This window comes from Mycteria americana, assembly GCF_035582795.1.
Source record: "Mycteria americana isolate JAX WOST 10 ecotype Jacksonville Zoo and Gardens chromosome Z unlocalized genomic scaffold, USCA_MyAme_1.0 Scaffold_18, whole genome shotgun sequence".
Taxonomy (NCBI): Eukaryota; Metazoa; Chordata; class Aves; order Ciconiiformes; family Ciconiidae; genus Mycteria; species Mycteria americana.
The window spans coordinates 13365883-13393385 of record NW_027445436.1 but is presented as its reverse complement, the minus strand read 5'-3'; the positions used below and the strand labels follow the sequence as shown (position 1 = coordinate 13393385).

Sequence of the window (27503 nt, the reverse complement as noted above, 5' to 3'; positions counted from 1 at the left end):
CCGCCGCCGGGGGGGGGGGGAGCGGGGGGGGAGCGGGCGCGGGCGCGGCCGAGCGCGCAGGCACCGCGCCGCTGCGGGCTCCGCTCCCGCCGCGCCCGGCTCCGCCGCCGGGGCTCCCCCGCAGCAAGGGAAAGACGGAGGCGCGGTGCGGGGAGGGAGCCTCTTTGCACCGAGCGGAGGGAAGAAAAAAAAAAAGGGAAAAAAAAACCAAGAAAGGAGGAGGAGGAGGGGAAGGTAGGCAGGAAGGAGGAGAGAGAAGGAAAAAACCCAAACCACCGAGCCAGACGCGCCGGCAGCACGGAGAGGGTCGCCGGCGGGCTGTCCCCGCACCCATGTAAGCACCGCCGGGAAGCTGCGGCGGGAGAGGCGGCGGCTGACAGTGGCCCCGGCGCGGAGGGGCGCGGAGCGGGGGGCGAGCAGCCCGGCTCTCCCCCGCCGGCAGCACGCTTCTGGGGAAGGAGGGGACACAGCCCCACTTGTTTTTTATTTTTTCTTTCTTTCTTTTCGTAGCAGCCGGATCAAGACTCCGTGTGTGTGTGTGTGTGTGTGGATTAAAACCTTTGGGAAGAAGGAGAAAAAAAAAAACCCAAACCCCGCATCAGGACGACCTGGGCTTTAAAAAGGGATACAACACTCTGGATGCGCTTGTTCTTCTCTTTTGTGACAAATGCTTAAACCGATTCCGACGTCCAAATCTTAGGGTTGGTGTTTTGGGTTTTCAAAATTTTTAAATTTTTTTAATAGGCATCATTTTGGCTTGCTTTTTTATTTTTATCTTTTGATTCTGCCCTGCGTCGCATCAATCCCGTCTCTCCCCCCCTCCCCAGCACTGGCGGGTTGATGGGAGCTGCGGCCCCCAGGAGGCCGAGGATCCCCCGCGGCTCCAGCCGCGCTCCGCAGCCGCGCAGGGTGGCGCGGCGCCGGCAAGCTCAGCCCGCCTCCTCCAGCGCGATGCGCCACAGACTGTAGACGGGCTTTTTATTTTTCTTTTCTTTTTTGGGCAAAGCCAGAGCGAGCAGCGGCTCACCCCCCCTTTTTTTTTTTCTCCCCCCTTTAATTTTTAAATTTTTATTTATTTTTTTGTTTTTCGCAGCGGGCAGAGGCGCGGGCCGGCGCAACCCCCCGCGGGAGGCGGCGGGACCCGCGGCCCCAGTGCGGAGACTGGCGCATGCCACAGCCCGCCTCGGCCTCGGCCCCGCCGCCGCCGCCGCCTTCCCCCCGCCGCCCGCCGCCTGCCGCTGCCCGCCGCCGCGTCTCGGCTCCCGGCCCCTTCATGCGCGGCGGACGACATGCCCGTTTTGTAGCCGGGGGCCCCTCCTCTCGTCCCGCATGTTCAGGACCAAACGCTCGGTGCTCGTTCGGCGGCTTTGGCGGAGCCGTGCGCCCGGCGGCGAGGAGGAGGAGGAGGCGGCGGCGGGCGAACTCGGCGCGGCGGCGGCGGCCGAGGCCCGGGCGCATGTCTGTGGCGGGGGGCGCGGGTGCTGCCCGGGCAAGGCGGGCCGCGGCGGCCGGGCGTCCGCGGGCGCGGAGGCGGAACTGAAGGCGCTGACCCACGCCGTGCTGAAGCGGTTGAAGGAGCGGCAGCTGGAGGGGTTGCTGCACGCTGTGGAGTCCCGCGGCGCGGCGCGGACCCCCTGCCTCCTGCTGCCTGCCAAGGCCGACTCACGGTTGGGCCAGTACTGGTACCCGCTGCCGGTGCTGCTCTGCAAGGTGTTCCGCTGGCCCGACCTCCGCCACTGCTCCGAAGTGAAGCGGTTATGTTGCTGTGAATCCTACGGCAAGGCTCACCCCGACCTCGTCTGCTGCAACCCGCACCACCTCAGCCGGCTCTGCGACCTAGGTAGGCGGCGGGGGGGAGCGGGGGGCGACGGGGATGGGGATGCAGAGGATGCAGCCCCGCTCGGCTCCCTGCCCACTGAACTTTTTTTTTTCAGAGGGGAAAAAAAAGCCCCCACAACAAAAAAAACCTTTGCGGTCCCGTGTTTTATATTTTTTTTTTTTATTTGGGGGAGGGAGTGAGACCTCCCCCCTCCCCCGGCGCCCCCGGGGGCCGCGGCGGGCGGTGCTGCCTCCCCGCCGTCCCCGCGCGGTGCCGGGGGATTAGGGGCCGCCTGGCGCGGCCGGTCGGCCCCGGCGCTGCCGCGGCTCCGCCGAGCCAAGGAGGCCCCGATCAGACAGCCCGAGCGGCAGATAGCAGGGAGACTGGCGCCAGACGGCCCCTTTTGTTTATCTGACAGCTAAATATCAAGGCAGTCACCGCCTCGCTGCCCTGCCTCCAACCCCCAGAGCTAAGACAAACAGTTTTGCTAAAAGAATGCTACTGTTATCATAAGTTCCTATCTTTTTTCTTTTTTTTTTTCCTTTCTCATGGCTCAGCCTTTATTTTCTCTGTACTTTTCTAATTCCAGAGTCTCCCCCTCCACCCTACTCCAGATATCCAATGGATTTTCTCAAACCAACTGGTAAGTGGACTTTTTCAATGCAGACTGCAGATAAAACAGCCCCTTTCTCAGGGGAAATGTCTCCTGCTTTTGTCACGCCGCGATGCATTTCGCTTTTGGGCTGCTTGCATGCTTCTGTACCTTCTGATACCCCTGGAAGAATTAACATATAATTTATCTAAGACACCCTCTGCACAAAGTAGGATTTTAAAACTCTGGCAGGAAACTTTAGGAGGGATTGCAATGCAGCACAGGCCTTCGCTGCTCAAGTCACTTGGAAAGCCAGGGAAACCATGGGCTCCAGTTGTAAATGGCAGTGGTGCTGCTTGCTCCCGTGCCCCTGAGTGAATTTGTAGGGATTTAGGTTGGGATCCAGCACAGCTCAGGCTAGCATCTCCCTGATGGCTGGGAATCCCAATGAGACTTGACAAATGGAGTTGGTAGAAATCTTTCTGTGTTTTAAGGGAGCCTAATCCCGCCTTGTCAGGTTGAAAAAATTAGGAAAGGGGGGTGAAAAGTTACTTGGTTTTCTTTTTTTTTTTTTTTTTTTTTTTTAGCACGGCTCTGCATGCCTGTTGCTTGTAATTGAATGTCAGGGTGCCGGGGAGAAGCCCATTTGAGGCTGGCACCAGCTCTTTTGCAGTTGTCTGCATAAACTCTTGGTTGGCAGTGAGCTCGCCGGGTGTGAGATAAATCGGGCTGGAAGAAGGAGGAGAGGTGGGGAGAATCGGAAACAGGGGGTGCTCGGGGAGGAGCAGCTCCTCCTGGCTCCCCGAGGATTAGTGGATCTGGAGTGTTGGCTGGAGCATGGTGGTCTCTGTGGTCATGCCCCTTGGTCACAGCAGGCAGGAGGGGCACGGCGGTGCAGGGAGGCAAAGACAGATGTATTTCTGAAGACCAATATCAGGTAATTTTTTTTTTTTGGCCAAAAGAGCAGTTTCTGTAAAATTGCTGCTCTTCAGTTTCTTGGGACTAGAAGAAACCCCAAACTTGAGGTTGCTTCGGACACATAGGATACCATTGTGGGGTCCCATCCTGCCTACTACTCCCTTGCAGGCTGGACTGTTGTTTTTCCCCTCCAAGAAACACTTAATAACTCTTTTTATGCCTTGTGGAAATAAGCAAAGCTGTTTAACAAACAGTTGGGTTGCAAAGCATTAAATATTTTGCCTCAGCATGAAAAACCAGGAGATAAAGGCTCATGAATGAGAGAGGGATACCGGAGTAGGCTCAACATCCCGAGCACGTGCTGGGATGCAGAAGGGTTGTTCCATAATATACTCTGAGGGTCTGCTGGGTCACAAAGTTTTGTGGGTTTGGGTGAGATTGGCATCGTTTCAACTGCATTCCCCCTGCTGGGGAATGCTCCCCCCAAAGTTTATATTTCTGCCTTTATTGCCTTTGTTTCTACCCAATGATGATCCTGGCACGGGATGCAAAGGGGTTCGGAGCTGCAGGAGAGAAGGGTTAAAGCTTGCCTTCGGTTTCCTGTAAAGATGTTAGGATAAATCTATTAGCAGGGTTTAAACATCTAATCTGCCTCTGCCAGGACCTCATTTTCAGTTAGCTGAGTGATATATGTATTCATTAGCAAGTGTTGACATAAGGTAGCAAAATGTGTGTAAACAGAAAAGCCACAGAACACGAATGTGCCATTTTGAAAGGAAGAGTTATTCCTATTGGCCAATAGGAAGTGATTAACACTGCCCATCGGAAATGCAGAAACAACTGGGTTACTCACCAAAAAGTCCTCCTTTTTTTCCTTTTTAAAATAAAAATCCATTTGGCAGCTGAACTCTGAGTAACAGGGCCGCGACAGGCACAAGCGGAGCCTGGAAGTCTGTTGTTGCAGGTGGGTTTTGCAAGCTCAGGGTTTCTCAGCATTTCCTCTGTGGAGGGACCGAGGGTTTCCTGTCCCAGCATCGGTGCCATCTCCTGCAGCATTTTCCCATCCGTATGTTGAGGATTACTCACCATGGGCTGGCTAGATAGAAGAGGGACAGTAGATGACAATGGGAAGGTGTGAAGCCTTTTACCTGGCTGATGCACGAGCCATCTTCTCCCCTAGGACCTCAGGTGGGAATGGTCCCTCCATTTAGACTTGGGCAACCGCATCTGCCAATGGAGCTGGGAACGTGCATCCAGCAGGAAACTTCTGCTTTTCCATCAAGCATGATAGTGGTAATAAAAATATTTAAGTGTTTAGTGCTATGTCTTGTAAGTGCTTCATATGGACAGACAGACAGGAATACCCGGACCAGCACAGGCTCTGGCAGCGGTCGCCAGTGCCCATGATCATAGAATCATTGAATGGTTTGGGTTGGAAGGGACCTTTAAAGGTCATCTAGTCCAACCCCCTGGCAATGAGCAGGGACATCTTCAACTAGATCAGGTTGCTCAGAGCCCCATCCAACCTGACCTTGAATGTTTCCAGGGATGGGGCATCTACCACCTCTCTGGGCAACCTGTTCCAGTGTTTCACCACCCTCATCATAAAACATTTCTTCCTTATATTCAGTCTGAATCTCCCCTCTTTTAGTTTAAAACCATTATGATGGGGATTACATTTTTTTTTGGAGGTGATGGAGGCTGAGACAAGCTGTGTTGCTGACTGGAGGAAAGCAAGGTTGGACAGGGAGCTGGGGGTCTGCTGCAGGCAGTGAAATGCCACATCAGACTGTGTGTTGATAGAATAGATCTGGTATTTGTGCACTTGCCATAGAGTGGAAGATCTGCCCTTGACAGCTGGGTTACCTGTGGGAAGGCCGTAAGTCCAGGCTGGCTTGCTCATTCATCAAGGAAAGGACTTTCCCTCTTCCTTACACGGGACGGTTGCAGGGATGGGTGACGGTGGCTTGCTCATTCATCAAGGAAAGGACTTTCCCTCTTCCTTACACGGGACAGTTGCAGGGATGGGTGACGGTGGCTTGCATGGGGCCAGGCTCACCCTGCAATCCTGGAGGCATGTGGGAGCTCAGCATCACCGATATCCCTGCAGGAGCTGCCACTTGCGGCTGTGTTGGAAGGAAGATGGATAGTGGTGCCCCCAAATAATTCAAGCAGATGTTTTGACCCATCATTGAGTGGGACAAGGGGCTGCAAGTGGCTGTGTCCATCGTGCTCCGGTGGTGCTGGAGTATGAGAGTGCAGGAAACCCACTGAGATGTTGCTGCAGAGCCAAATACCCTCCTGTGGCATCGACTTTCAGGGGAGTTGGAGGTTTGGCAGCTTCCAGGAACTATTCGGCACCTTGCAAGGTTGGGCTGGTGGCCACCAGGAATAATTGTATGTCTCCGTGATGGTTTTATATTGTGGGAAGGCAGTTTTGGGAGGAGATTCACATGCAGTTGGCTTGATCCTACCTCTGATCCTATGACCTCTCTGGTTCGAAAATAAAACAAGCCTGAGTACCCCCTACTAGCGAGAGCCCTTGGCAGATCTGTGGGTTGATGGGAAGAGTACAAGGATGAAACCAGCCATGTGTAGAGCAGAGAGCCTAGGAGGGTCCCGCTTTTGGGCTTAGCCTACACCTGACCATCACGCTTGGTCTAGAGTCAAGGTGCATCATCTCTGTGTCCTCTAAAGAGACTTCAGAGGGTAATAAATTGATGAAGGGAACTGGCTGTTGGATGATGGGACACGGGAGGGAGCTGACAGCTGTACAGAAGTCATGAAAGCACACTTAGGCTTTCCTTTGATGGATAGTGTGGATCAGGGAGCGGTCCAGCTGTTTAGGGAGGCCCTGAGTCTGTCCTTGTTTTCAGCCTCAGTGCAGAAATGCCAAATGGCAAATGGATTTGGAGTCAAACTGGAGCAGTGCTGCCGTAACGCCAGCATCACCCCATTGCTAGGGTTATGCATTTTAAGTCAGGATAGGATTGTCTCCTGCCATCCTGTCCAGTGTGCTAACAGAGGACCTGGTCACGTATGATTCCTAGAGTAAGACAACATGGAAAGGGCGAATTATGTCCTTTATCCCACAGGGCCTCATCAGGGAGCTGTAACTGGGGGCAGATGGAGCCCAGTGCGGGGCAGGGCGGTCCAGCCTGCGTTCAGAAAGCATCTGTAGCCCAAGCAGTTGAAGCCATCTCAGGGAAGGGGCATGGGGAATCTTCTGTCTGAATTAGAAAGGGTTAAAAAAAGAAAAAGCATATTTCTTTAAAGCATAGAAAGCATGACAAGGCATTTAGAGAGTGTATCATATACAGTATTTCACAAGTAAGTCCATTTCCTATCTCCCCTATTGTTTTTTGTTTGATTAAGTATATCCTGTTAAACTGTATATTCCTGTTAGGGCTTCTACTTTACTCTGATAAAATGAGGTTATGCAGACAGGAATTTCTTTTTCACTGGGATTTCAGGGATGAAATCTGGAAAAATGACTTTATCAGTAGGGAGAAGATTGTCTCAGCTCTCCTGGTGGTGGCCCTTGCTTTGAGATACAGCTGTGAGCAAAATGATGTCATTAGGGAGTCCAAATTTGATGAAACCTAAAGTCCCCGAGAACCTGCTGAGGACCAGAAGGTTGTGTGAACTTCATGGATCTTCTCAGACATGGAGTGTCCTTGAGCTTGTCTCTCCCCCATGGTAGTGACCAAAAAGCTGGAGTTTGCCTGTAGGACCAGGGGATCGGTGTTGGCTCCTGGCTGTTGTCACCTGGAGGAGCAGGCTTGGGATGGAACAGTCCAAACCCTGAGCTCGAATGCCTCCATGCATCAGGAGAAGCCTCTAACGGGGTGTCTGATCTTACCTTGCCCTTGCACTTCGATGGTGCATGGAGGAGTAGATCCAGTTGCCCGCCTGTCCCAGGAGGTGACGGCGGGGTGTAAGATCTGCCAGCAGCTGGCAGTGACAAAAATTGAGCGGGGGAACACAAAGATAGAGTGTTTGCTGCAAAAAGGTGGCAATGAGACATTTCCCTTTCGGTTCCCATTTCGGTGAGTTACAGGTGTTGACTAAATTGGATGTGTAAAGCCATGATTTAAGCATTTTTGGGAGCTTGCTTACAACAGAATGACGACAACCTTGATCTCATTACCCGGTGACTTGGCCAGAGAGGTGGCAGCCAGTCTGTAATTTTTGCCACTCTATAATCGGCGTTGGCTGGTGATGAAGCGCAGCACACAGCCTTGATTGAGGTGACAAGTTAGGGTGGATGCTTCTTGATGAACTACCATCTCTGCGCAGACAATTAGTAGTCGCTTCCTGCTAAACCCTTTGGAACGTGTGTTCTGCTTGTGTCGATGCTGGGAGCCTGTGAAGAACTGCTTACATACTGATTTTTTTCTTCTTTTCCTCTGCTCCAGCAGATTGTCCAGACTCTGTGCCTTCCTCCACTGAAACAGGGGGAACTAATTGTCTAGCCCCTGGGGGGCTTTCAGGTAAGACATCTCTTGTTGCCCTTGATTTTGGCCACAGGTTGCGTTGACCGAGGGTCCTGACGGAAGGTGAAGTGATGCTGGGGAGTTTTGGGGATGTGAGTCGTTGAGAAAGGCGTGCTCGAAGGGGGAATTAGGTTTCATTTCAGTAGCAGCCATGTACCTCTCATGCAGAGGATGTGTTGAAATCCCAGGCGAGGTTCTCCATTCCCGAAAGCCCATATTTCCTTTGAATTCCAGCCTTATGCTCCATTCATTTTTGGAGTGAGGCAGGAAGAGGCGTGTTGGGGAAGACAAAGTGATGTTGACCACCTGTTCGTTTGGATGCATGGATTATCAGAGCACGTGTGGTTATGCCTTCCAGAAGGATTCGGCGTCAAGCTCTCCTTGACTTGGTGGTGGCACCTCTTGTCTTTGGGATGAGAGCTGTGCTTGGGCTTTGCTCCTGGTAGGGTAACCAGCATCCCACATCTCATGTGTGAGGCTCATGGTGCTTGGGGAGGAAAGGTGACCCCGTTTTTTGCAGAAGACGTTGCAGGGGGAGTTGGACTCGATGACCCTTATGGGTCCCTTCCAACTTGAGATATTCTATGATTTCCCTCATTTTCCTGTTTGCCATCTCCTTCAGCCTCCAGGTGCCATTATGGGATGGGGGTTTGGAAGGTGGTTTCCCCACCCCTCTTGGGCTTTTCATAGAATCCTAGAATGGTTTGGATTGGGAGGGACCTTTAAAGGTCATCTAGTCCAACTCACAACACCTTTTCCAAGGTGTGAGGTCTCCAGCACCTCATCTCCCAGCCCGGACTGGCCAACTCTGTGGCTGGGCTCTGTCTCTACCAGGATTAAAGTGTCTGAAACCATGTACCTGCATGTACTAGCTGATGTTTGAAGGTGCTTTCCTTTGTGGGGATGTCTCCATGATTTATGATTTATTCATCGCCCTGAAACTGGAATTTCAGAAATAGGTCGGCGGTGGCCACACGCGCGTGCATCTGCCCCGCCTATCTCCAGGAATTGCATTTGGTGTGGATGTCTTTAAGTGAGCCTTGTTTGTTTTTCTTTGGGTGTAATATATACCCTGTCTGTTATTTGAGAGGGGAGCATATTGTTTGTTCAAAGGCCCTAATGAGAATTAATCAAACAGAGGGGGAGAGGGAACAGAGAAACTTGTCGCTGCTTTTTTTTTTTAATGCAGAAGACTGTTGGATTTGTCTTTATTTTTTGCTGTTGGAGCCTATAGCTTTAGGAAAGGAAAAAAAAGAGACTGTAAAAAGAAAAAAGACAAGAAGCAAAACAACACAATAAGGATGTTGTTAGATCTTTTTTTTTTTCCCTTTTTCCTCCTGAAATACACCCATTGCGGAGGGGAGGAGAGAGTTCAGTTCCACAGGATACCACATGAAATAAGCAGAGGAAGTACTCGCTTTTAAAAGGGGGCTTTCTGTAAGGTTCAGCCTATTGATAACATCTCATCTGGCTGCTCTGCTCCCAAAGGGAAGGCGAGAGGTGGGGGCTTGGGCTGCAGGAAATAACATGACTCATTCCCGGTGCCTCCCGAAGGGCTGCGGGAAGGGGAGCCCCAGCTCCTTAATAGAGCCTCCTCCCCAAAAGAAAGCACGTTTCCTCCTGAAAATGCATTTTTAAACATATTTTATTATATTTTTATTATTTCATTGGATTGGATTTTTTTTTGTCTTCCTTATCAAAGGTTCCCCCCCCAAGCCTGGAAACAGAACCTTTTACAATCATTAACCGCTCTTCTTTCCTCCCCGAATGTAATTGTAGCCATTTAGTTTAATGAGGAGCTGATAGGAGAGTTGACTCATGAAGGGATACGGTTAGCTACCCAAGCCCTGAAACAAAGCCGAATGCCTCCATGTGAAAGAGCATTTGTTTTGAATTTGCTCTGATTTATTGGCATCTCCCTTCTGCGCGCAGAAGTGCAGCGCTGAAAATTCCCAACTGGAGAGACCCAGTCGAGAAAGGAAAATAAATGCACTTTGCAGTGATCCTCCAAAAACTCACTTTCTCCTTTTTTCTACCCCCCCCCCGCATATTTTAGTTAGCAGAAGGGTGTATTTGAAGAGGGCTTTAATGAGTTATTGGCAGGGTACATGGGGAGCACTTCGGCTTGGTCTTATCTAAGTTTGGGCAGATGGGAATCGGTGATGCTGGGTGGAGGATCCAGCATCCCTCATCCCCTCCAGACCAGGGCTGTCTGGGCTGGATTTGCGGTTCCTTGATGAAAGGACGGCTTTAAGAAAAGCAAAAAACCCCTAATTTTGGTAGATTTGGAAGCTGGAGCAGGAGGTTGAGGAAGAAGACATCATGGGTGGATGGTGGTGGTGGGTTCCTATAGCACCATAGGCTTTGGCCACCAGTGATGGGCAGTGGCTGCTGGTGTAGTAGTGGTGTTCAAAGTCAGTAGACCTGCCCTAACGTCTGGAGGCTGGAAGGGCAGGATTTAGTGAGGCAGATAGCTCTCGGCAGTGAGAATTTGGGAATGGGGCCAGCCTGGGGTTCACAGCTACTCTGGCAGGGAAACCGCATGGGGGGATTGAGAGGATGATGGCAAGAGGAGCATTAAAAAGGGCATGGAAGTGAGCGCCTTTGCAGCTCTCCATGAGGATCCTTTGATGATGAGGAGTCTCAGGTCCGGCCACCGCCGGAGTCGCAATCTCCTTCTGGAGGCTGAAGGCAGTTTCATTGATGGATACCAGAGGCGCTAGAGGATGTGGGAGGGGGAGCGGCACGGCCGGGGGGGATGTATGGGGAGTGTTTTCCCCCTTGCGATAACTGATCTGAGCTGCTCTTTCCCTCCCTCCGCTTTCTATTCTCCTTCCTGGCCCAGGAATGCAATATTGGGTAGTCCTTCACACCGTGCTGGTGTGCTCTTCTCATCCCACCTCTGCTGTCTCTTCCCCAGCCATCCCCTTCTCCAGCTGATGCACCCCTCGCTCCCCTGAGGTGCTGGCTCTCGCTTCCATATTCTTGCCTTTAGTTATTTTCTTATATCTTTATTTTTCAGTGGTCACTCTGTGGGTAGGTCAGGACTCCTGCTCATGGTGTCTCCCACTGAGATAGTTGTGCTTAGGTATTACCAGTCCAGATCCTTTGTATCCTCAACATGGTTAAAGAAGAAAGCAAAAATATCCCATTGGAGATAAAAGTAATTTCTGTAAATAGGAGGCAGAGGGTGTTTTTCCTATATTTTGAGATGACTCGTTCCCAGCAGATGTGTTTGGTGATGACTCTTCTTTCAAACAAGCAAAGCCATGCTTGGAGAGCCTGGAGGTGGCCGGCCTGTGGTCTGGTGGCATCTCATCGGTGGGAGCTGAATTCCCATACAACCCATGGAGGGGCTCTGCTCCGAGGGTAGAAGTGAGCTGATGGTGCTTGATGGTGTTGGTGCTGTGTCTCCATGGGATGCTCTCCACCCAGCCCCGGACATCTCCCTCTTGACCCATGTGTGGCATGGAGCTTGTGGCTCTTGGCTGATGGAAGGTTGTGGTGCCCACGGTGGGCGAGAAGGTGGCTCTCCTGCAGGACAGATGAATGGTGCTGGATCTGCTGGCAAAGCAAAGCTCTCCAAGAAGCCCATCACGGAAGGAAAGCAAGATGAGCTGGCTTGTGTCCTCGCCACCTCCGCTGCTTTTTTATTTATAGGGGTTATTAATAAAATACCAAACCTGAGAGTTTACTCAGATTTCAGCTCAATCCTGTTGACTTGCCCTGACTCTGGAACCACCCCAGGGTCTCCTGGAGCCAGTGGACATTGAGTGATGGTGCTTGGTGGGCACTGGACCAAGGCTCTGCAAGGCTTGAGGCTGGGAGACCCACAAGGCTCTTCTGGAGCAAGTGCAGCCTCAGTTTCTCCCTCCCAACTCCTCTGCACTGAAAAGATGGGAAAAGATCTCTGGAGGCTGCAGAAGCATCAGCATCACTCCCTGCCCTGGCTCTCCCGGCGGTAGGACCTCATCTGCTTTAAGGGACCGCTTGGCTGAGTGACATTTCATTCTGAAATCGCGGGCAGGCCGGGAATGTTTCACTATGCCTCTGATCCCCACTGGTATCTGCTCGCCAGGGAAGAAGCACCTTGTCCAAATCTGGAGCTATTCACCCCTCAAAGTGGCTCCCCATCGCTCCCCCCGCCCATGTAAACAGGATCCTGCGCGGTTTCTCCGGCAGAGTCCTGCCTGTGTTTTCCCATTCGCCCCTCCTTCCACCTCCTTCTCGTACAGAGTTTATAACCTCCTGTGAAATTCCTTTATTTACAAATTGGCATCCTATTATAATCTGAAATTGAGACATCTTCCTGTGGAACTAGGATTGTATATTTGTCCCAGGGATAAACAATTGCTTGGGAATATTTTTTTTAAGTCACTTATTCTTGGTTTATTTTTGAGCATATGTCCTTTTAATATTTTTTTATTTGCTTTGAGCACCGCAGGGCATTGCACCCTTTCCTTCCCAGCCTCGTTGGAGACACAGCCCCCCCCCCCCCCCCCTTACCTAAAAAACACCATCCCGTCCTGGAAAGGACAAGGTTATCAGGGGTTAACACCAAGATGACAGCACTGGAGCCTCTGGAGCAAAACAGGCTGCCTGCCAGACTAGGAGCCTCCCAGCTCGCCTCATCTGACCGTGGCCGGCAGGGAGGAGGGAGCCGGCGTTTGGCACTGACCCTGGGGCTCTTGGCTTCGCCTGGCCTCTCCGGCTCCTTTGGCCCCGTGGGGGTATTTTTTAAGGGGGATCTCGCCAAGCAGGGACACCCCCGGGGACACGGCTGGGATAGCCCCTGTGCTGCTGCAGGGATGCTGGGGGCATCCTCCTTCTGGCTCCTAGCTAATTAAACCCCCCCCAAAGCAAATAGGACCCATTTAATAATTACTTTTAAGTGCTCTAGAGCCTTTTGATCCTTTCCTAAGATACCCTTCTAGGATGGGTTTTAAAAAAAAATGATGACAGAGGTGCTCCCCCAATAAAAGCTGAGTGTTTCAATCCATCCCTGTACAGCTCCATTAAATTCATTTTTCTGGGTGCCGCTGGATTTTCCCAACCAAACAGTGCCTTGAGAGCAGTCAACAATAAAATGCAGAAGACCCCACCACCAGCGAGTCCTTCATGGTAGGGACCATGATGGGGACCACTCGGGTTTTATCCTACAACCTGGTGTTTTTTAGGGGAGGAACGAGGACAAAAAGGTGAATTTTGGAAGTTAGGCTGCCGGGGAGGGATTCAAATGGTGCTCTGCTCCCAAAAGATGTCCCGATGAGTGCCGGCAACTTGATCGTTGGGGACATTTAAAACTCTATGGGACAAAAACACTTGTAGAGGAGCAGCCCCAGGCTGGCAGGGATGTGGGCTGCATCGTTTCCATCCCCGCTGTCTGCCAGCAGGTATCACTTACACTAGAGGAACCAGTAACATTAACCACATGCATTTCCCCACCGCCAGCATAGGGGGATGCCTATTTCTAACTGTGGCGGCCAAGACCATAAACCTCGATGCTGGGTTAAAATGGTTCACAGGGAAAAATGGGGTGTAGAGGCCCCCCCAGCCCTAACCGAGTGCTTTAGGAGGGTGACGGGCTGGGCGGTGGGTGCTGGCTGGGGCCAGGCGCGGGTGGGTGCCCAGCCCCAGCACTGTCCCTGGCCAGCTTGAATGACCCACGCCGCAGCCTGGCCGCCTGCCTACTGTCACAAAGGAGCTTCCTTTCCAGTTTATTTTCAGCGCTGAGATATTATTAATCGCTGAGGCATGGTCTCTGTTCTAACCACCCTCGCTTTTTGCCTAAATCGCTTTGTTTTCACTCCCCGTCGGCATGCTGAGGCTGCCAGCTTGGCTCCAGTGCCGCCGGGGTACCAGCTGCGTCACGGCTGCTGTTGAGGAACGGGAGGGCACGAGCAGCCTGATCCTGTGTGGGGCTGAGTTTGGGGAAGGGAAGGAGCTCTGCATCTTGCAGGATTTCCGCCCACTGGCTTTGGATTAGCCCCTTGGTTTTTTTGGGGTTTTTTTTTTGGTTTTTTTTTTTTTATTTTTTATTTTTATTTTTTAACTTCTTTTGATAAAAGCAGCATCTTGGGTGTTGCAGGCTGCCTCTTTCTCTGCAGTTTATTATTGTTTTATTTTATTTTATTATTTTATTCCTTTCCTTTCTTCTCTTTTCCTTTCTTCTCTTTTCCCTCATCTCTTCTTTATTTTATTTTACTTTTTTAATGCAAGAAAAGAGCTTTTCTGGGCAAGCATTGCAGGGATTTTCCATCCCCATTCAGGGAAGGGTGGGGGTTTGCATCCCCCGTGCACGGACCTGCCGCGGGAGCCACCCTTGGGGGGACTCTCTTTGCTGATGGGCTCAAGCCGTCGGGTCCAAAAAGCTTTTTCCAGGGGGTTTTGTGCTATTGGGGATGTGACGTGGTGTTTGCTAACAGACAGCCCTTCTCTCCCCTTTCTTTTTTATTTTCTTTTTTCTTTTTCCGTTGTTTTTTTTCCCCTCCCCTCTTTTGGGTAGCTATTTAAATACGTGATGATAACTTTCACCCTGTTAATTAACAGGAAACATTGGGACAAGACAGGAAATTACATCAGTCTTTTATGAGGAAAGACCCAAGAAAAAAAAATACAAGAAAACATAGTTATTAGTGAAAGGAAAGAAAGTGCTGGGGGAGGAGGAGAAAGAAAAGGAGACAAAAGGAGAAAAAAACCCCATTCCATGGGCCCCCCCTTTTCCAAGGGAGGCTGCTCCAGTACTTTTATTTTTATTATGTTGAAAAATATTTGATGAGCAGGGTCACCTTTGCTTGAGCGCAACGCTCAAGCTTCCTGAGGAATCTTTTTTTTTTTTTCATGCCTTTTCTCAGCTTCCTTCCCCAAACTGTGAGGCCTAGGAAGCTCTTGGCTGGGAGACTAATTTTGGTTTGGCTGCTCAGCCCTTCAAATTGGTCCCCACCCAGTGTCATTATCTTGGTTTTAACTTGCAAGGGGGAAAAAAAAACCCCACCCTGTAAGAGCTGGCTCAGCCCTTCTCTACCCTTTTAACCTCGCTGCGTAAAAAACCTCCCGGCTTCAGCTCCCCGGTTGGGTTGTGCTGGCAACGCTGAAGCACCATGGGGTGGTTGCAGGAGATCTGGTGATGTTCTCGGTGATGCTCTTCCATGTGCAATGGTGGGTACCAGGCTCTGTGGTCCTTCCTCATCCTCCCTTGGGGATGAAGTAAGATGTCCAGTGGGGTGCTAGGTTTTGGCGAGCCATCTTTGGGGTGAAGTCCTGGCTCCCGTGGGCTTTCCTGGCTTTCCCTGAATACCTGGGCAGGTGGAGAAGCAGATTTCTCCATTAAATGAATAACTCAGAAACACTCAGGCTGTTAGCCTTCGGAGCATCATTGCGAATACATACCTATATGTGTACGTAATAAACGAGGCTATGGACAGTTATATATATATAGAGAGGTTGAATATATATAAGTTATATATATATGTAGGTTGAATATATTCAATATATTGATTATATATTGAGTATATTCAATATATTGCACATATTCTATATATATTATTATATATAGTGTATATATAGGTTGAGTATATTCAACATAATCATTATATATTCATTATATTGAATATATTGAATATATTCAACCTATATATATAAGTTGAACCCCCCCCCCATATATGTAGGTTGAATAGATTTTGTTTGTAGAGCCGCCAACGCTGCATCAATAAGAGCTGGTTTTGTATCGGAGAAACTCAGATGTTGGAAAGGTGGTGAAAGTTCAAAATCCTTTGCTTTTACAACCACTGAAGTTGGCTCTGGATCCGGTGATTTTCGGTGATGGAAACCGATGCGTTGAATTTATAGATGCTAAAAATTGCAGGGCATCACCACCGAGGGGGAGCTCCCTCCATGGTGGGTGATGCAAAATAATACTGGAGGAGTTGTGTGTCTGTTTGCATGTTGGTGTGCAAGGTGAGGTTTTGAGTGGAAAAGCAGGGAAAATAGCAAAATAGTTGAGAAATTAAACAGTGAGATGGGGTGCTGCTCACCCATGTGGGATGGCTGCCGGTGACCCCGCAGCTGCACTCTGGCGGTACCTTCCTGGGCAGAGCGGATGGAGTAAATAACTCCATAAAATCATCCTTCAAGCAGGAATCAAATAACAGGAGTTTTATTTGGAAAAGGAGTTAGGAGCCTGAAGTTACATCACTGCGTTTGAACTAATGAATTCATTTTCTTTGGAAGCTGGGCTGAGACTTTTTAGCTCATTATAAGGAACAAACCCATAAATCTTCATACACGGAGGCCTGTAGTTTTCCTGTGCTTTGTCACAGCTGAGCATGGAAAATGTATCCTGGGTGTTGAGCACAAAGCCTTGACACACCTGAGATGTTGCGCCAAGGTTATTTTCTGGAGCAGCTGGTATGGTACTGGGTTTGCTGAGTGGTGGTGCCGAGCCCCAAATCCCCTGGGCTTTGTCCCCATGGGAGGATGCTGCTGGGTCTCGGTGATGCTGAAATCCCCTGGGCTTTGCCCCCTGTGGGAGGATGCTGCTGGGTGTTGGTGATGCCACCCCGGCTGTGGCACGGTCCCTGCCTGGGACATGGCTCTGCCGCTGCCACCAAAAGCGAGGTGGGATGAGCACAAGCAGCTTTTTGTTTTGTTTTGTTTTGTTTTAATCCGGGTGCTGCCAACCTGTCCCATTTTATAGCCTGGGGCAAACCTCTGCCGGTCTCTGTCTGTGAAAGGGGGGTGCCAACTCTGCCAGAGCACCGGGAGGGTTAATTACTTAATGAATGTAATATTCTCTATAATTGCTAAGCGTTATTAATCCAGAGTAAAGTGAGAGGCGAGGGGAAGGGTGTGTGCGTGGCCAGGCTTGTGAACTCCATCCAAATGCCATCCGTCCGTCCATCCCTTGCTTGCCCCCTACCTGGGTAGGGGCTGATGCTGTCTGTCTGTTGGTCCGTCCGTCCCTGGGCGGCGACCCTGCCTGTACGCGAGCATGCTTCGCCGCCTGCTCTTAGGAATAGGCGTGATTAGATTATGAAGGCAGACAGAAGTAATGATTAACTTTTTCAGTCTGCATGCTGTCTCCAGTCTGGCGCTGGGTGTTTTTTTTTCCCCCTAAGTAGGCCCTGGCCCTGTGTCGACAGGGTATTAGGTTGTAAAGAAAGCCAGGAGGAATGAAGGCAAGGGAAGGAGGGGAGAGGGGGGGAGCCTTTTCCATCGGATCCAGGACTGGAATTTATTGGCAGGAATACAGTAAATGCTCCAAATGCCAGCCCAACTAAACAGTTTTTATAATTGTTACAGAGCGGGGCACGATGGGTGTGAAAAGGACTTTTGTTCCAACCCTGCTTTTTCCATAGATTTACATCCCTGCAAGGGATGCTGCTCTGGGAAAGGGAGCTGGGGGGTGGTCTTTGGGGGGGGGGGAGGGTTTAACACATATAACACATATTTACGTCTGTTTTCAGTCTTTGGGGAGAATTCTAGGTCGGTGTGCTGTGGGGAGAGGCTTTTTTTTTGGTATTGAAACAAGAGCGGCAGCAATGCCGTGAGTGTGCATGGAATGCAGTTAGGGGAAAAAAAAATCCTAACACACATCTGGGTATTAGGTATCCGTTTGGAAATCCTAGACAGATCTGCTTCAGTTTTTATTAAGGTCTTTACAAGGTTTTTAACATGTAACCCACATAGCTACATGTTGTCAGTGGAGAACTGTGGCTTTCCTGGGGGCCGTATCCCTGCCCTCCCAGGGGCATCACCAGGTACCAGGCGACATCCCCCCTTTGCAACAGTGGAGCTTTATTTTTAATTGCAAAAGCATTTTAAGGTCTTCATCCTCTAAAACTGAGCTCAGTGGCTGCGTTGAGGTGGGGCCGTGACCCCGGGGCTGGCATGGCCCGGTGGCCTCTGGTGGCTTCGGCATCTGTGTCGGTGATTTATCCCCGCGCTGGAAAGGTAATGGGCAGGATGCTGTCATGGGAGCCTCCGGCACAACCCAAGCTGGGAGAGATATTTTGGCAAGCTCATCCTCAGGTCTGATTTGTGTCGTTGTAAGTCAGGAGCCCTTTGTGCGCTGGTTTCTCCTTCTCAGGTTTCTGGTTGAGATCTGGGTTGGGTATGGGCGGAGAAGAGGTGTGTCTTGGTAGCTGCTGAGGACGAAGCACAGAAGTGTTTGCTCATCTCTGGGAGCTGGGGCTGGTACCAACCCTGAGTTGCTTGGTGGTTGCATGGCAGCATCTCATGAATGCTGGCTTGGGCTTCCTGTGTTTTCCAGAGGAGCCTCTTGGCTGATTGTCATTAAAATGCTATTATTCTGGGTTGCTATCAAGGCAGGGGAGGAGGTGGGAGTGTGCACGGGGCTGTGGAGCATCCTGCAACACCTCCCAAGCCAGAAAGTCCTCCCAGGACATCCCCCCGAGCACAGGAGAACAGCAACAGGGACACATGCAGTAAAAATAGGATTTATGGGGGTTTTCCATGTGGACCTGCATGCCCTCGTGCCTATCCAGGTGGCCTGGGGGTCTTAAAAACCCCATGGATGTTGGCAGCACCCCTCTGGAAGGGTCTCTCCTCTTGAAGCATCCCTTTGTCCCACCCAACTGATGGGTTAGAGCTTGGGGCAGGGATTCCTGTCCTACTGCTTTTTTGAAACAAGGGAAAAGTTTTCCCACACCTTTGAGGGGTGCAGAAGGAGAGGCAGATAAAGAAGGTTCTTTAAATTAAAACTTCAAAAATAATTAGACTGACTGTATACTAAACAACAGCAAAGAGGCCCATTTACTGTAAATATTATGAATGGATTTGGCTGGCTTCTTCATCCCCACCCTTCCTCTAAGGCTTTTCTCTGAGCTGAGTCGAAATTCAGCCTTCAGACAGCACGGTACTCTATAATTTGCATGGCTGATGAGGCCTGAAGCCTGGTATGGAGGAAACTGGAGTCAGCTGGCTCCTCTGTAACCACTGGAGACAGGCATTTTTGGTGTGTGCCTGTGTATTTTTTTTTTTTTCCCCCTTGTAGTTGCAGCCTTGCTTGGCTTTTAAAGAAAATGGCACAAAAAAAAGCTTCTTCTCTTCTTGAGTCATTTTTAGCCATGGTAATTGATTAATCACTGTAATCAGACAGTAGCAGTGACTAATAGGATGTTTATGAATCAATTTTCTGGTTTGGTGGACTCTATGAACTCAGCAGTTTCACTTTGGTTCTTTCTTTGCCATCCTTTGATGCAGGGGACATCAGGAAGCTGGGCTTCCTTCACATGTATATATTGATCACCCTATATTTTTCAAGCTTGGACATCCCTCCTGGGCCAGCCTTGGCATTTGCCATACTGGTGCCCGCTCTTGAGGATTTGTAGGTCTGCAACACCATGATTGCAGGGACCCTTTCTCGGTTTGTTTTCTTGCTTTTGTGTCCCATCCCTGAATTAACCCTCAAAGGTCAGGGCTGGGTTCCAGGTTGGGAGGTTGACTCAAGGCACCACCAAGTTGGGGTGGGAACCTTAGGGGATGTCCTCAGGGATCAGTCATCTCTACCCACCATCTAACCTGACCTCATTTTTGTCCTGATTTCACAAGTGGGTTTCCCAGCCATGGTGAAGGTGATGGAAGTTCTTGGTTGGGTCACCAGGGGACTGAGCAGAGCACTCCCAGGCTCGTAGGTCGCCGCTAACATGAGCCTGAACCAAAGCTCTAGTTACAAATATCAGGAAATCCCAGACCTCTTTCCCTGATGGCTTCTGCCAAATTTTATCCTCTGTGTCCCCATCAGACTTGCAAGGTTTCAAATCTGTTGGCAACATCTCGGCTTCTGGATACCAGCCCTTAGAAAACTTCAGCAAACTGAAGTCTTGGGGGAAAACTCAGGTAGACATTTATTTTCATGCAAGGTTGACTTATTTTGCTAGGAGCAAGGAGCCATTTAAGTGATTGGGTGGACAACTTGTTAATAAATTAACGAAATAATCTTAAGGCTCTTTAGCCTGCATGACTACTGTATATGTTGAGTAATAAGAGCTGTCTAATTAGACATAGACACAAATTTATGGTCTAGCCTGTCAATCCGTGGATTAAGGACTCCATAAGTACCTACTGACACGATGGGCTGTAATGGCTCCTAAAGAGATGTTATGGTCTATCGTGTCAATAATCCACAGATTAAGGGCTCCCTAAGTATGTGTTGACGTGACCGACTGTCCCAGCTCTTTGGGGGCTCTTGTGTTGGCACAGTGGAGGGACCACGGGCCACCTTGGGTGGTGGCATCCCTGCAGTAGGTAAGGGTTTATTTTCTCTGCAAACAACAGGAGCTTAACATGTGACCATCCTCTAAATTAGCCTTTCAGAAATCATCCCAGCCATCAAAAGCGGGGGTGTGTGTGAGGAAGCTGAAGCTGTCTAGCCCTTGTGTGCAGGGAGATATAAAAGGTTTGGGGCAAACGTTGCTGTGGGTGGTGTCTCCAGGCTGCCCACAAACTCTGTTAAAGGCACAAAGACCCTTTTCTGCAGCAGGATATATCCTTTAATTTGGATTTTTTTCCTTTGCTTTTGCAAAGCATACCTGGAAATCTGGCTTTGAAGGATTTTTCTTGGGTTTTTTTTTTGTTTGTTCCCCCACCCAAGTAGCCTGTAAATTACCCGAGAGACTAGAAAGGAAGTAAAAGTTCCCTTTTTGGTGCCTGTTTTTCTTTGCTTTGATGAGCTGTGTGGTTGCACATCATGCTCGGTGTTCTCCTCACCTTGATGTAATGCCTTTTTGCTTGTCAAGTGAGAGTTCAGGGGTGTGTTTTTCCTGAGATCCTGCAAAAACAGCACTTGCCAGTAACACAAGGGGCAAAACTGCAACTGGAGTGCCCCAAGCTGCCCTAAGGACCCTCAAGAAGAGCATGCAAAAACCCATAAAAAGCTCCAGGGTTTGTGTCTCCATCTCTTCTGTCTCGACGAGCAGGAGAAGATGGGGGGCATGGCTCTGCCCCGGACTCACAAATGCCGCTTAAGGTCAGCCAAGAGAGATTACCGGGCACGAGACGCTCTGAGCTTGGTCTCAGCCTTGGCCCTGGCCAGACAACACGTTGTGCTGACACCAGTCCAGCCCTTTTAAGCACAGATGCCCTCCGCGTGTGCTGACGGATAAAGGAGGAAGGACCATAGGTTCATCTGCTCATCAGTGGTGCCCACATTGCTTGTTTTCCAGCAGAAAGCTGCCTCCTGGGAAGCCAGGCAGGGATCTCACCACCCCTTCAGGTCTCCTTGCTGCCCCAGGAGCTCATGTCTGGGTCCTGGTCCTTCTAGGAAAGGTCCATAAGACCAATCTCCTTTTGGTGCTATGATTTCTTGGTGGGCATCTGCATTAATTTATCTGTTGCCTTTTACCCATTCGTGTTGGGTTATTGGTCGTGCATGCAGTGTTGCCTCCGCAAGTGGCCCAGGTGAAGGTACCACAAAACCTGAGCAACCTGATCTAGTTGAAGATGTCCCTGCTCATTGCAGGGGGGGTTGGACTAGATGACCTTTAAAGGTCCCTTCCAACCCAAACCATTCTATGATTCTATGAAAATGAGGAGACTTTTGTTAGCAGTTCAAGGTAGATGATGCCATGGTGAGTGTTATGTCAGGGTTGATGTTTGGTGGGAAATCCAGCCCCAGGGATCTCAGAGGAATAAGGGAGAGGAGGGGGTGTGATGATGAGAAGTTTAGGAAGAGCATGAGAAGATGCTTTGGGTCAAAGCTGCTCTTAAAAAAAATAAATCTATAAATATATATATAAAAAAATATAAATACGTAGTTTGAAACACTTCTACAGTTGGATAATTTAATTTGTGTCTAATCCTAATATCATTGAGGAAAGATCCATTTACAGGCATTTAAAAACCTAATCAGGAACGGAGTTGTATTCCCGTTTTCAGTGACAAAGAGTTGTTATTTTTGCAGATATCAGTGACAATTTAGATAGCTCTTGACTTGATCAGATGGGAGTAGTCCCAGTGGGTGAGATAGCTCAGTGTGTGCTAAACTTGCTGTTTTCTTTGGAGGTCGGTTGATTACAGGAAAACCTTTAGCTATGTCAAAACAAAACAAAGCAAAACAAAAGATCCCAGCCCACCTCCCCTCTACGTTCATGAACTTGGCGCCGGGACAAGGCTGAGATCTGAAAGCCGTCCAGGAGCTGCATTGGTTTTGGTTTGTTTTGTTTTGTGGTTTTTTTTTTTTTTTTTTAAATTCAGTTTTGCTGAAATGTTTTGGTTCTTCCTGAATGAAAAAAGAACTTTTTCTTCCCAAACTAATAAAACTGCTGGAGCTCGGAAAGAACAAGTACAGATAACATGGTTTCATCATCTTAAAAGTGTTCATGTGTCGAGGAGAAAAGCCACACCAGAAATTTTCTGCCACTTCCAAGCGATGTGAGATGTGAGTCCTCCTGCCACAGCTTGGGAGAACCAAGCGTGGGCCCATTACTGATAAACTTGGGTGTTTCCATGGGGTGAATCTCCCATACCTACCTTCATCTGGACCTCCTTGGTTTCAGCAGCTTTTAATTTGTTGAGGTTATTGCTCTGGTGTCCCATCCTCCAGGATTTCTGTATGGATGTAGCATTTTCTGCAGCATCCCTCCCCAGAGCAGGATGATGCCCCGAGCCCACGGGCAGCATGTGCACACCTGAAGCTAGAGAAATCCTGGCTGTGGCCTTTTATTGAGCAATTTTGGGCAGGGCTTGATGTTCGCAAGGGTCAAGGCAGGTGGTGAGAAGCTTCACAGCCTCTTATGCTGGTTGGTGTGTTGGGAAGTAGCTGGGATGATGCTTTTGTGGAGGACACTCCTTCCTCTCCAAGGGATGCACCGGTAAAAGTCAGGGCAGCCCTTCAGGAGGGTGTAAAAATATGGAAAAAAATCAGTTTTTCAATGGGAATGTGATGTTGAATAATGTGGTTGTTCTGGGGCATTGCCGTCTTCATCACCATCCATACCAAACTTCCAAAAAATGTTACCCCAAAGATTTTGGGGTATCAAACTATTGCCTTAATTTCTCCCCTTCATGCAGAAATGTGCTCTGCTTCGGACGGCTGTTCTCCATAGATCCAACTATAAGTGATCAATATGACTAATCTCTAAATTCCTGAGGGCAGACTTGCTTTATTTTCAGTTTGGTTTTTTTCTTCCTTCCCCCCCCCCCCCCCCCCAATAAGCTTGCACAACGCACTGGGGGGAGCCTGACGGAGCCCCTAGGCAGGCTGTAATGCAAACCATGGAAAATAATAATAAACCAATGATAGCAGCAAAAGGAGCAATGCTTAATAACAAAATAATAGCATGGATGTTTATAGCATTAAACATTATCATTGTTTGCTGGAATATGGGAACGCTCCCAGTTTGCTGGGAGTTTTCCAGGCATTTAGAAAGGGATGTGTTTGCTCCGAGGAGCTCGTAAAAATTATGCTTTTAACTCAAAACAAGAATCCCAAAGCATTTCTCAGCCATTTCTGGGCTGTCACACATGAGGACATGTTGAGGGTGATGTGGCTGTGAATTTCCCGGGATCTGGGTTTTTGTGTGGGTTTGCAGCAGGTGGAGACGGGAGTTGGATGGTGGGTCCAGATGAACCCAGCAGGGTGTTTTGGGGAAAAATCCACCTATTTGCTTCATTTGCCCAGATCCATGGTCATTGCCACCAAAAAAGCCTTTTGGGGAAAAAATCTCCATCCCCGTAGGAAGCATCTCTGCATCATTTTTTCCTCCTCTCCTGCAGCCTCCTCTCCTGCCTCCACTGCCCAAGTGATGCCACCGGCTTTTCCCACCCCTTTTCCCAGCGGATGCCAGAATCAGGGAGGTGGGTGGGAGCGGGGAGGCTCCGCCGGGGTCCCAACAACTGTGAAAAGCAGCTTTGGTGGCGGCTGGCAAGGAGGCCTGATTCTGTTTATCTGAGCTCAACCCTTATATTCTCATGGCTTTTTGACTAGACATCCAGTCAACAGCCGAATCCTGCAAACAGAAGAGGCTCTGGCATATTTATACTGTGTGCTGGCATTGGCTCCTTAAAAAAAAAATCCCAGATTACCTAAGACTTGTCCTTGAGGCCTGGTCACCCCATGTCATTGAAAAACCTAGTGGGATTCATTCATGAACTTCCAGCCCTCCATAAAGGTCTGTTCATTCATAGCCAAGGCAGTTTTGGGTTTTTTTAATGCACTGGCAATTAAATAACTCTTTGTAAGTGGCAATGAGCTATTTGTTAAGTGGTCTTCGGTCTTCACTAATGCAAGCACAAATATCAGGTGAAAAAGTCTTTTTTCCCCCGCCTCCTCCTGAAAGGGATGCTTTTATGTTCAAATAAATAAAAACCTATAGGAATTTCAGCAGAGTTCAATGGCTGTTGCTCCAAAATTCCCTCAACTGCTGTAAAACAAAAACCAAGAAGCTCTGAGCATCGCTGGCAGGCAGTTGTCGGGGAGGGTGCGACGGAGGGGGGTGATGGGTGGTCGAGATGGGGACGGATCCAGGAGCATCCCCCTCCTGGATCCAGGAGCATCCCCCCCCAGATCCAGGGGCATACCCCCCCCCCCCCCCGCATTCCTCTATCTCCTGGGCGGGTGGGGGAAATGCCATCCTGGGGGTGTTTCTTGCCCCACTGGGTGCACCCTTGGGTGGGGGGCACCCCATTTGGGTTAGGGGGGAGGTAACCCAAGCTGCCCACCCCATCCCTCCTCGGTCCCTCGCGTGGTGCCAGGTTTCAGCAGGATATAAAATTATCTGCAACAAAGTCTTGGGAGGCACTGAAAAGTGGAGGTGAAAGGACAAACTGGGGCACACCTTGACAGATGCTTTCCCAGGGACCACCCCCCCTGCTGCTGGAACCCCCATCCCCGGTTTCACCCGGGAGCAAGGGTCCCTATTTTGGGGCGTACGCAGTCAGGCCCATTTTTAGTAGCTGCCTCCAGCAACTGGAGAAATATTTTCCTTGCTGGCATAGAAATGAGGAAATTAAAAGTGTGTGGCTGGGCTTTTTTTTATTTTTAAAAGCACAGTGCAGGGCTTGAAGCACAACTCAGAGATGGGAGAAAAATGCCTGCGCTGGGGAAACAGGCTTATTAATAGCAAGAAATAGAGAAAACAGGGCAGCCAGTGTGCCGCTGCCATTGCTCATGCTGGGGGGGTTTTAGGGGCCTGCTAAGGTGATGCAGGGAAAGCTTTGGGGTGCTGGGTCACTCACCATCCCTGGTCCCATAGCTGCTCCCATGGTGCAGGGGATTATTTTGGTAGTGCTCACTAACTCACATTCCCAGCTTGATTTTTTTTTTTTTTAATTTTTTTTTTTAAAATACAGTTATAGAGATGAATGGTTCCCAGGTCTTAACATGCTTACCGAGGCTAGAAGGAATTACCCACTGAGCAGCGCTGGGCTGCTAGGGATCCTCCGTCAGGAAAAGGGGCTTTTTCACGTTTCTCAGCCCCTTCCCCCGCTTTTTACTCCTATGTCGTATCCTCGCTGCTTGCACGGGGTAGCTACGGGCAAGGGAGTTGAAAGAAGGGCTACGGGAACAAATTTCTGGGGGGGTTTTTGAGTTTTTTTAGGCCATTTTTGTTAACAAGCGCGATTTCTGGTTCCCACCCTGCCGCTGTCTGATGGTGCTTCCCGCGGGTCAGGGCTTCATCCGATGTCTCCATCCTCTCCATCACCCAGGCTCTGCCTACAGGCAGGGAAAAGCCCCATGAACTAGAGCAGGCGAGTCCTTGTCCCCTCTGGTCCCATGGGGTGACCTTCAATGTGCTTTTCTTAGCAGCACCTCTTTTTTTTTTTTCAACGTCTGTGCACAGTAGATAGTTATTTATGGAAATGTATCCATCGTCTGATGGGTGCAAATAAGGGGTTTTAGGGTGTTTGGTCTTGCTGGATGCAGCTGGCTGGAGCATCTCATCTCTCCTGTTGGCACTGAAGGTGGTCCTAGTGATGGTTTGGGTGAGGGATGGCTGTGCTGCTGGTGGGTCTCAAGCCACTTCTGAAGGTGGACCTGGTGATTTAGGACTCATAACTCCAACCAGAGCTAGGCACTGAAGCAGCATGGGAATCCCCCAAACCTGGGTCAACTTAAATGGTCTTAATAGTGGCCTTAACACATGGCTTTTGGAAACGGTGGATGTGCTATGGGCATTGGTGTGTGCATGGAGAGCATCATGAAGATATGGGCAGGCAAGGACCTGCCAGCATTGCATTGCTTTTGGGTTGTATTACACACCCACCCACCCCACCCCTACCCCGCTCCCGTGCTCAATTTCTCCTTTTTTTCCTTTTTTTCTCCTGTTCTGTAGATTCTCAAGTTCTTCAGGAGCCGGGGGATCGGTCACACTGGTGCGTGGTGGCATACTGGGAAGAGAAGACACGTGTGGGTCGGCTGTACTCTGTCCAAGAGCCCTCCCTGGATATCTTCTATGATCTACCTCAGGGGAATGGTTTCTGCCTCGGACAGCTCAACTCAGACAACAAAAGCCAACTGGTGCAGAAGGTCCGCAGCAAGATCGGCTATGGCATCCAGCTCACCAAGGAAGTGGACGGCGTGTGGGTGTACAACCGCAGCAGTTACCCCATCTTCATCAAGTCGGCCACACTGGACAACCCCGACTCCAGGACGTTGCTGGTTCACAAAGTGTTTCCAGGTTTTTCCATCAAGGCTTTTGACTATGAGAAGGCATGCAGCTTGCAGAGACCCAACGACCATGAGTTCATGCAGCAACCATGGACCGGATTTACTGTTCAGATCAGCTTTGTGAAAGGCTGGGGCCAGTGCTACACAAGACAGTTTATCAGCAGTTGCCCATGCTGGTTGGAGGTTATTTTTAATAACCGATGACTCGAGACAGAGTGGACTCATGAAATTTATACTACTTTGCTGCTATTATTTCCTTCTGAGTGCTTGCTTTTCATGCAAACTTTTTGTTTTTGTTTTGTTTTGTTTGGTCCCCCTCCCCCCCCCCCTTTTGAGAAATAGCTTATGGAAAGATTTTTTTGCCTTGGGTATTTTGATAAATATAGCTATTTTTTAAAAGTGTGAATGACCAATAACTCAGAAGGGCAAGAGAAGGGTGCGGGGGTGGATCGCATACAATAATTATTTCATGCCTCTGAAAGGATTATCCTATGTGATCGATGCATTTGGAAGCCACTTGCTATATGTTACAGCTCCTTCTCTTAGATAAAACAAGATACCTGTATTTTTTATGCACCACCTTCCCCTTGCCGCCAGCCATCCCCGGTGACGGTGACACTGAGACCCCTTCCCCAGCAGTGCTAACCCCACGTTGCCACTGAAGGATGGTGCAAAACCTTCCCAACCAGGTTTTTACCCACCCTTTTAATTTTTATTTTATTTTTCTTGTTGCTGGGTTCACGTCTTGTCACTGTGTACATCCTTGCACTGCTTTTTTTTTTATGGTCATGGATTGATGCAAGGGGAGAAAACAACAGCGGAGAAATCTCGTGCATGGCCCGTACTTTATAATTTGAGCTGAGATGCGAAGTGACAGGAGCCTAAGCCTAAACAAAACAAAGCAAAACCAACAAAACAAATTAAAAACAAATGGGAAAACGAAAGAAAAAGTGTTCACAATTGTTGGTCTGTTGTAACCTGCTTTAGATCAGGTTATCCCGGTACCATCCTATCTGGAAATGCAGTTGTGCTTTCATTTCTTCTTGAATT

The 27503-nt window shown here is 49.6% G+C and overlaps 1 protein-coding gene across 5 annotated transcripts; it reads left to right on the top strand.

The window, feature by feature from the left end:
• On the top strand, positions 1-27350 carry SMAD7 (SMAD family member 7). Of its 5 annotated transcripts, none has more exons than XM_075489019.1 (6): positions 1-334; positions 511-701; positions 1094-1840; positions 2409-2462; positions 7751-7822; positions 26119-27350. In XM_075489019.1, exons 3-6 carry the CDS (start codon positions 1330-1332, stop codon positions 26655-26657), a joined length of 1176 nt encoding a protein of 391 aa, XP_075345134.1. In that variant the 5' UTR covers positions 1-334; positions 511-701; positions 1094-1329; the 3' UTR covers positions 26658-27350. The 5 variants fall into 5 exon arrangements, with proteins under 5 accessions (XP_075345134.1, XP_075345133.1, XP_075345136.1 ...); XM_075489018.1 differs by having other exon boundaries at positions 7748-7822; XM_075489021.1 differs by lacking the exon at positions 7751-7822.
• The last annotated feature ends 153 nt before the right edge of the window (positions 27351-27503 follow it).

Bases quoted from the DNA above. Each gene is read 5' to 3' on its own strand.
- SMAD7 (XM_075489018.1), top strand. From the start codon at position 1,330: ATGTTCAGGACCAAACGCTCGGTGCTCGTTCGGCGGCTTTGGCGGAGC. The intron at 1,841-2,408 runs GTAGGCGGCGGG...TTCTAATTCCAG, and splicing joins CAGCCGGCTCTGCGACCTAG to AGTCTCCCCCTCCACCCTAC. The intron at 2,463-7,747 runs GTAAGTGGACTT...CCTCTGCTCCAG, and splicing joins GGATTTTCTCAAACCAACTG to CAGATTGTCCAGACTCTGTG.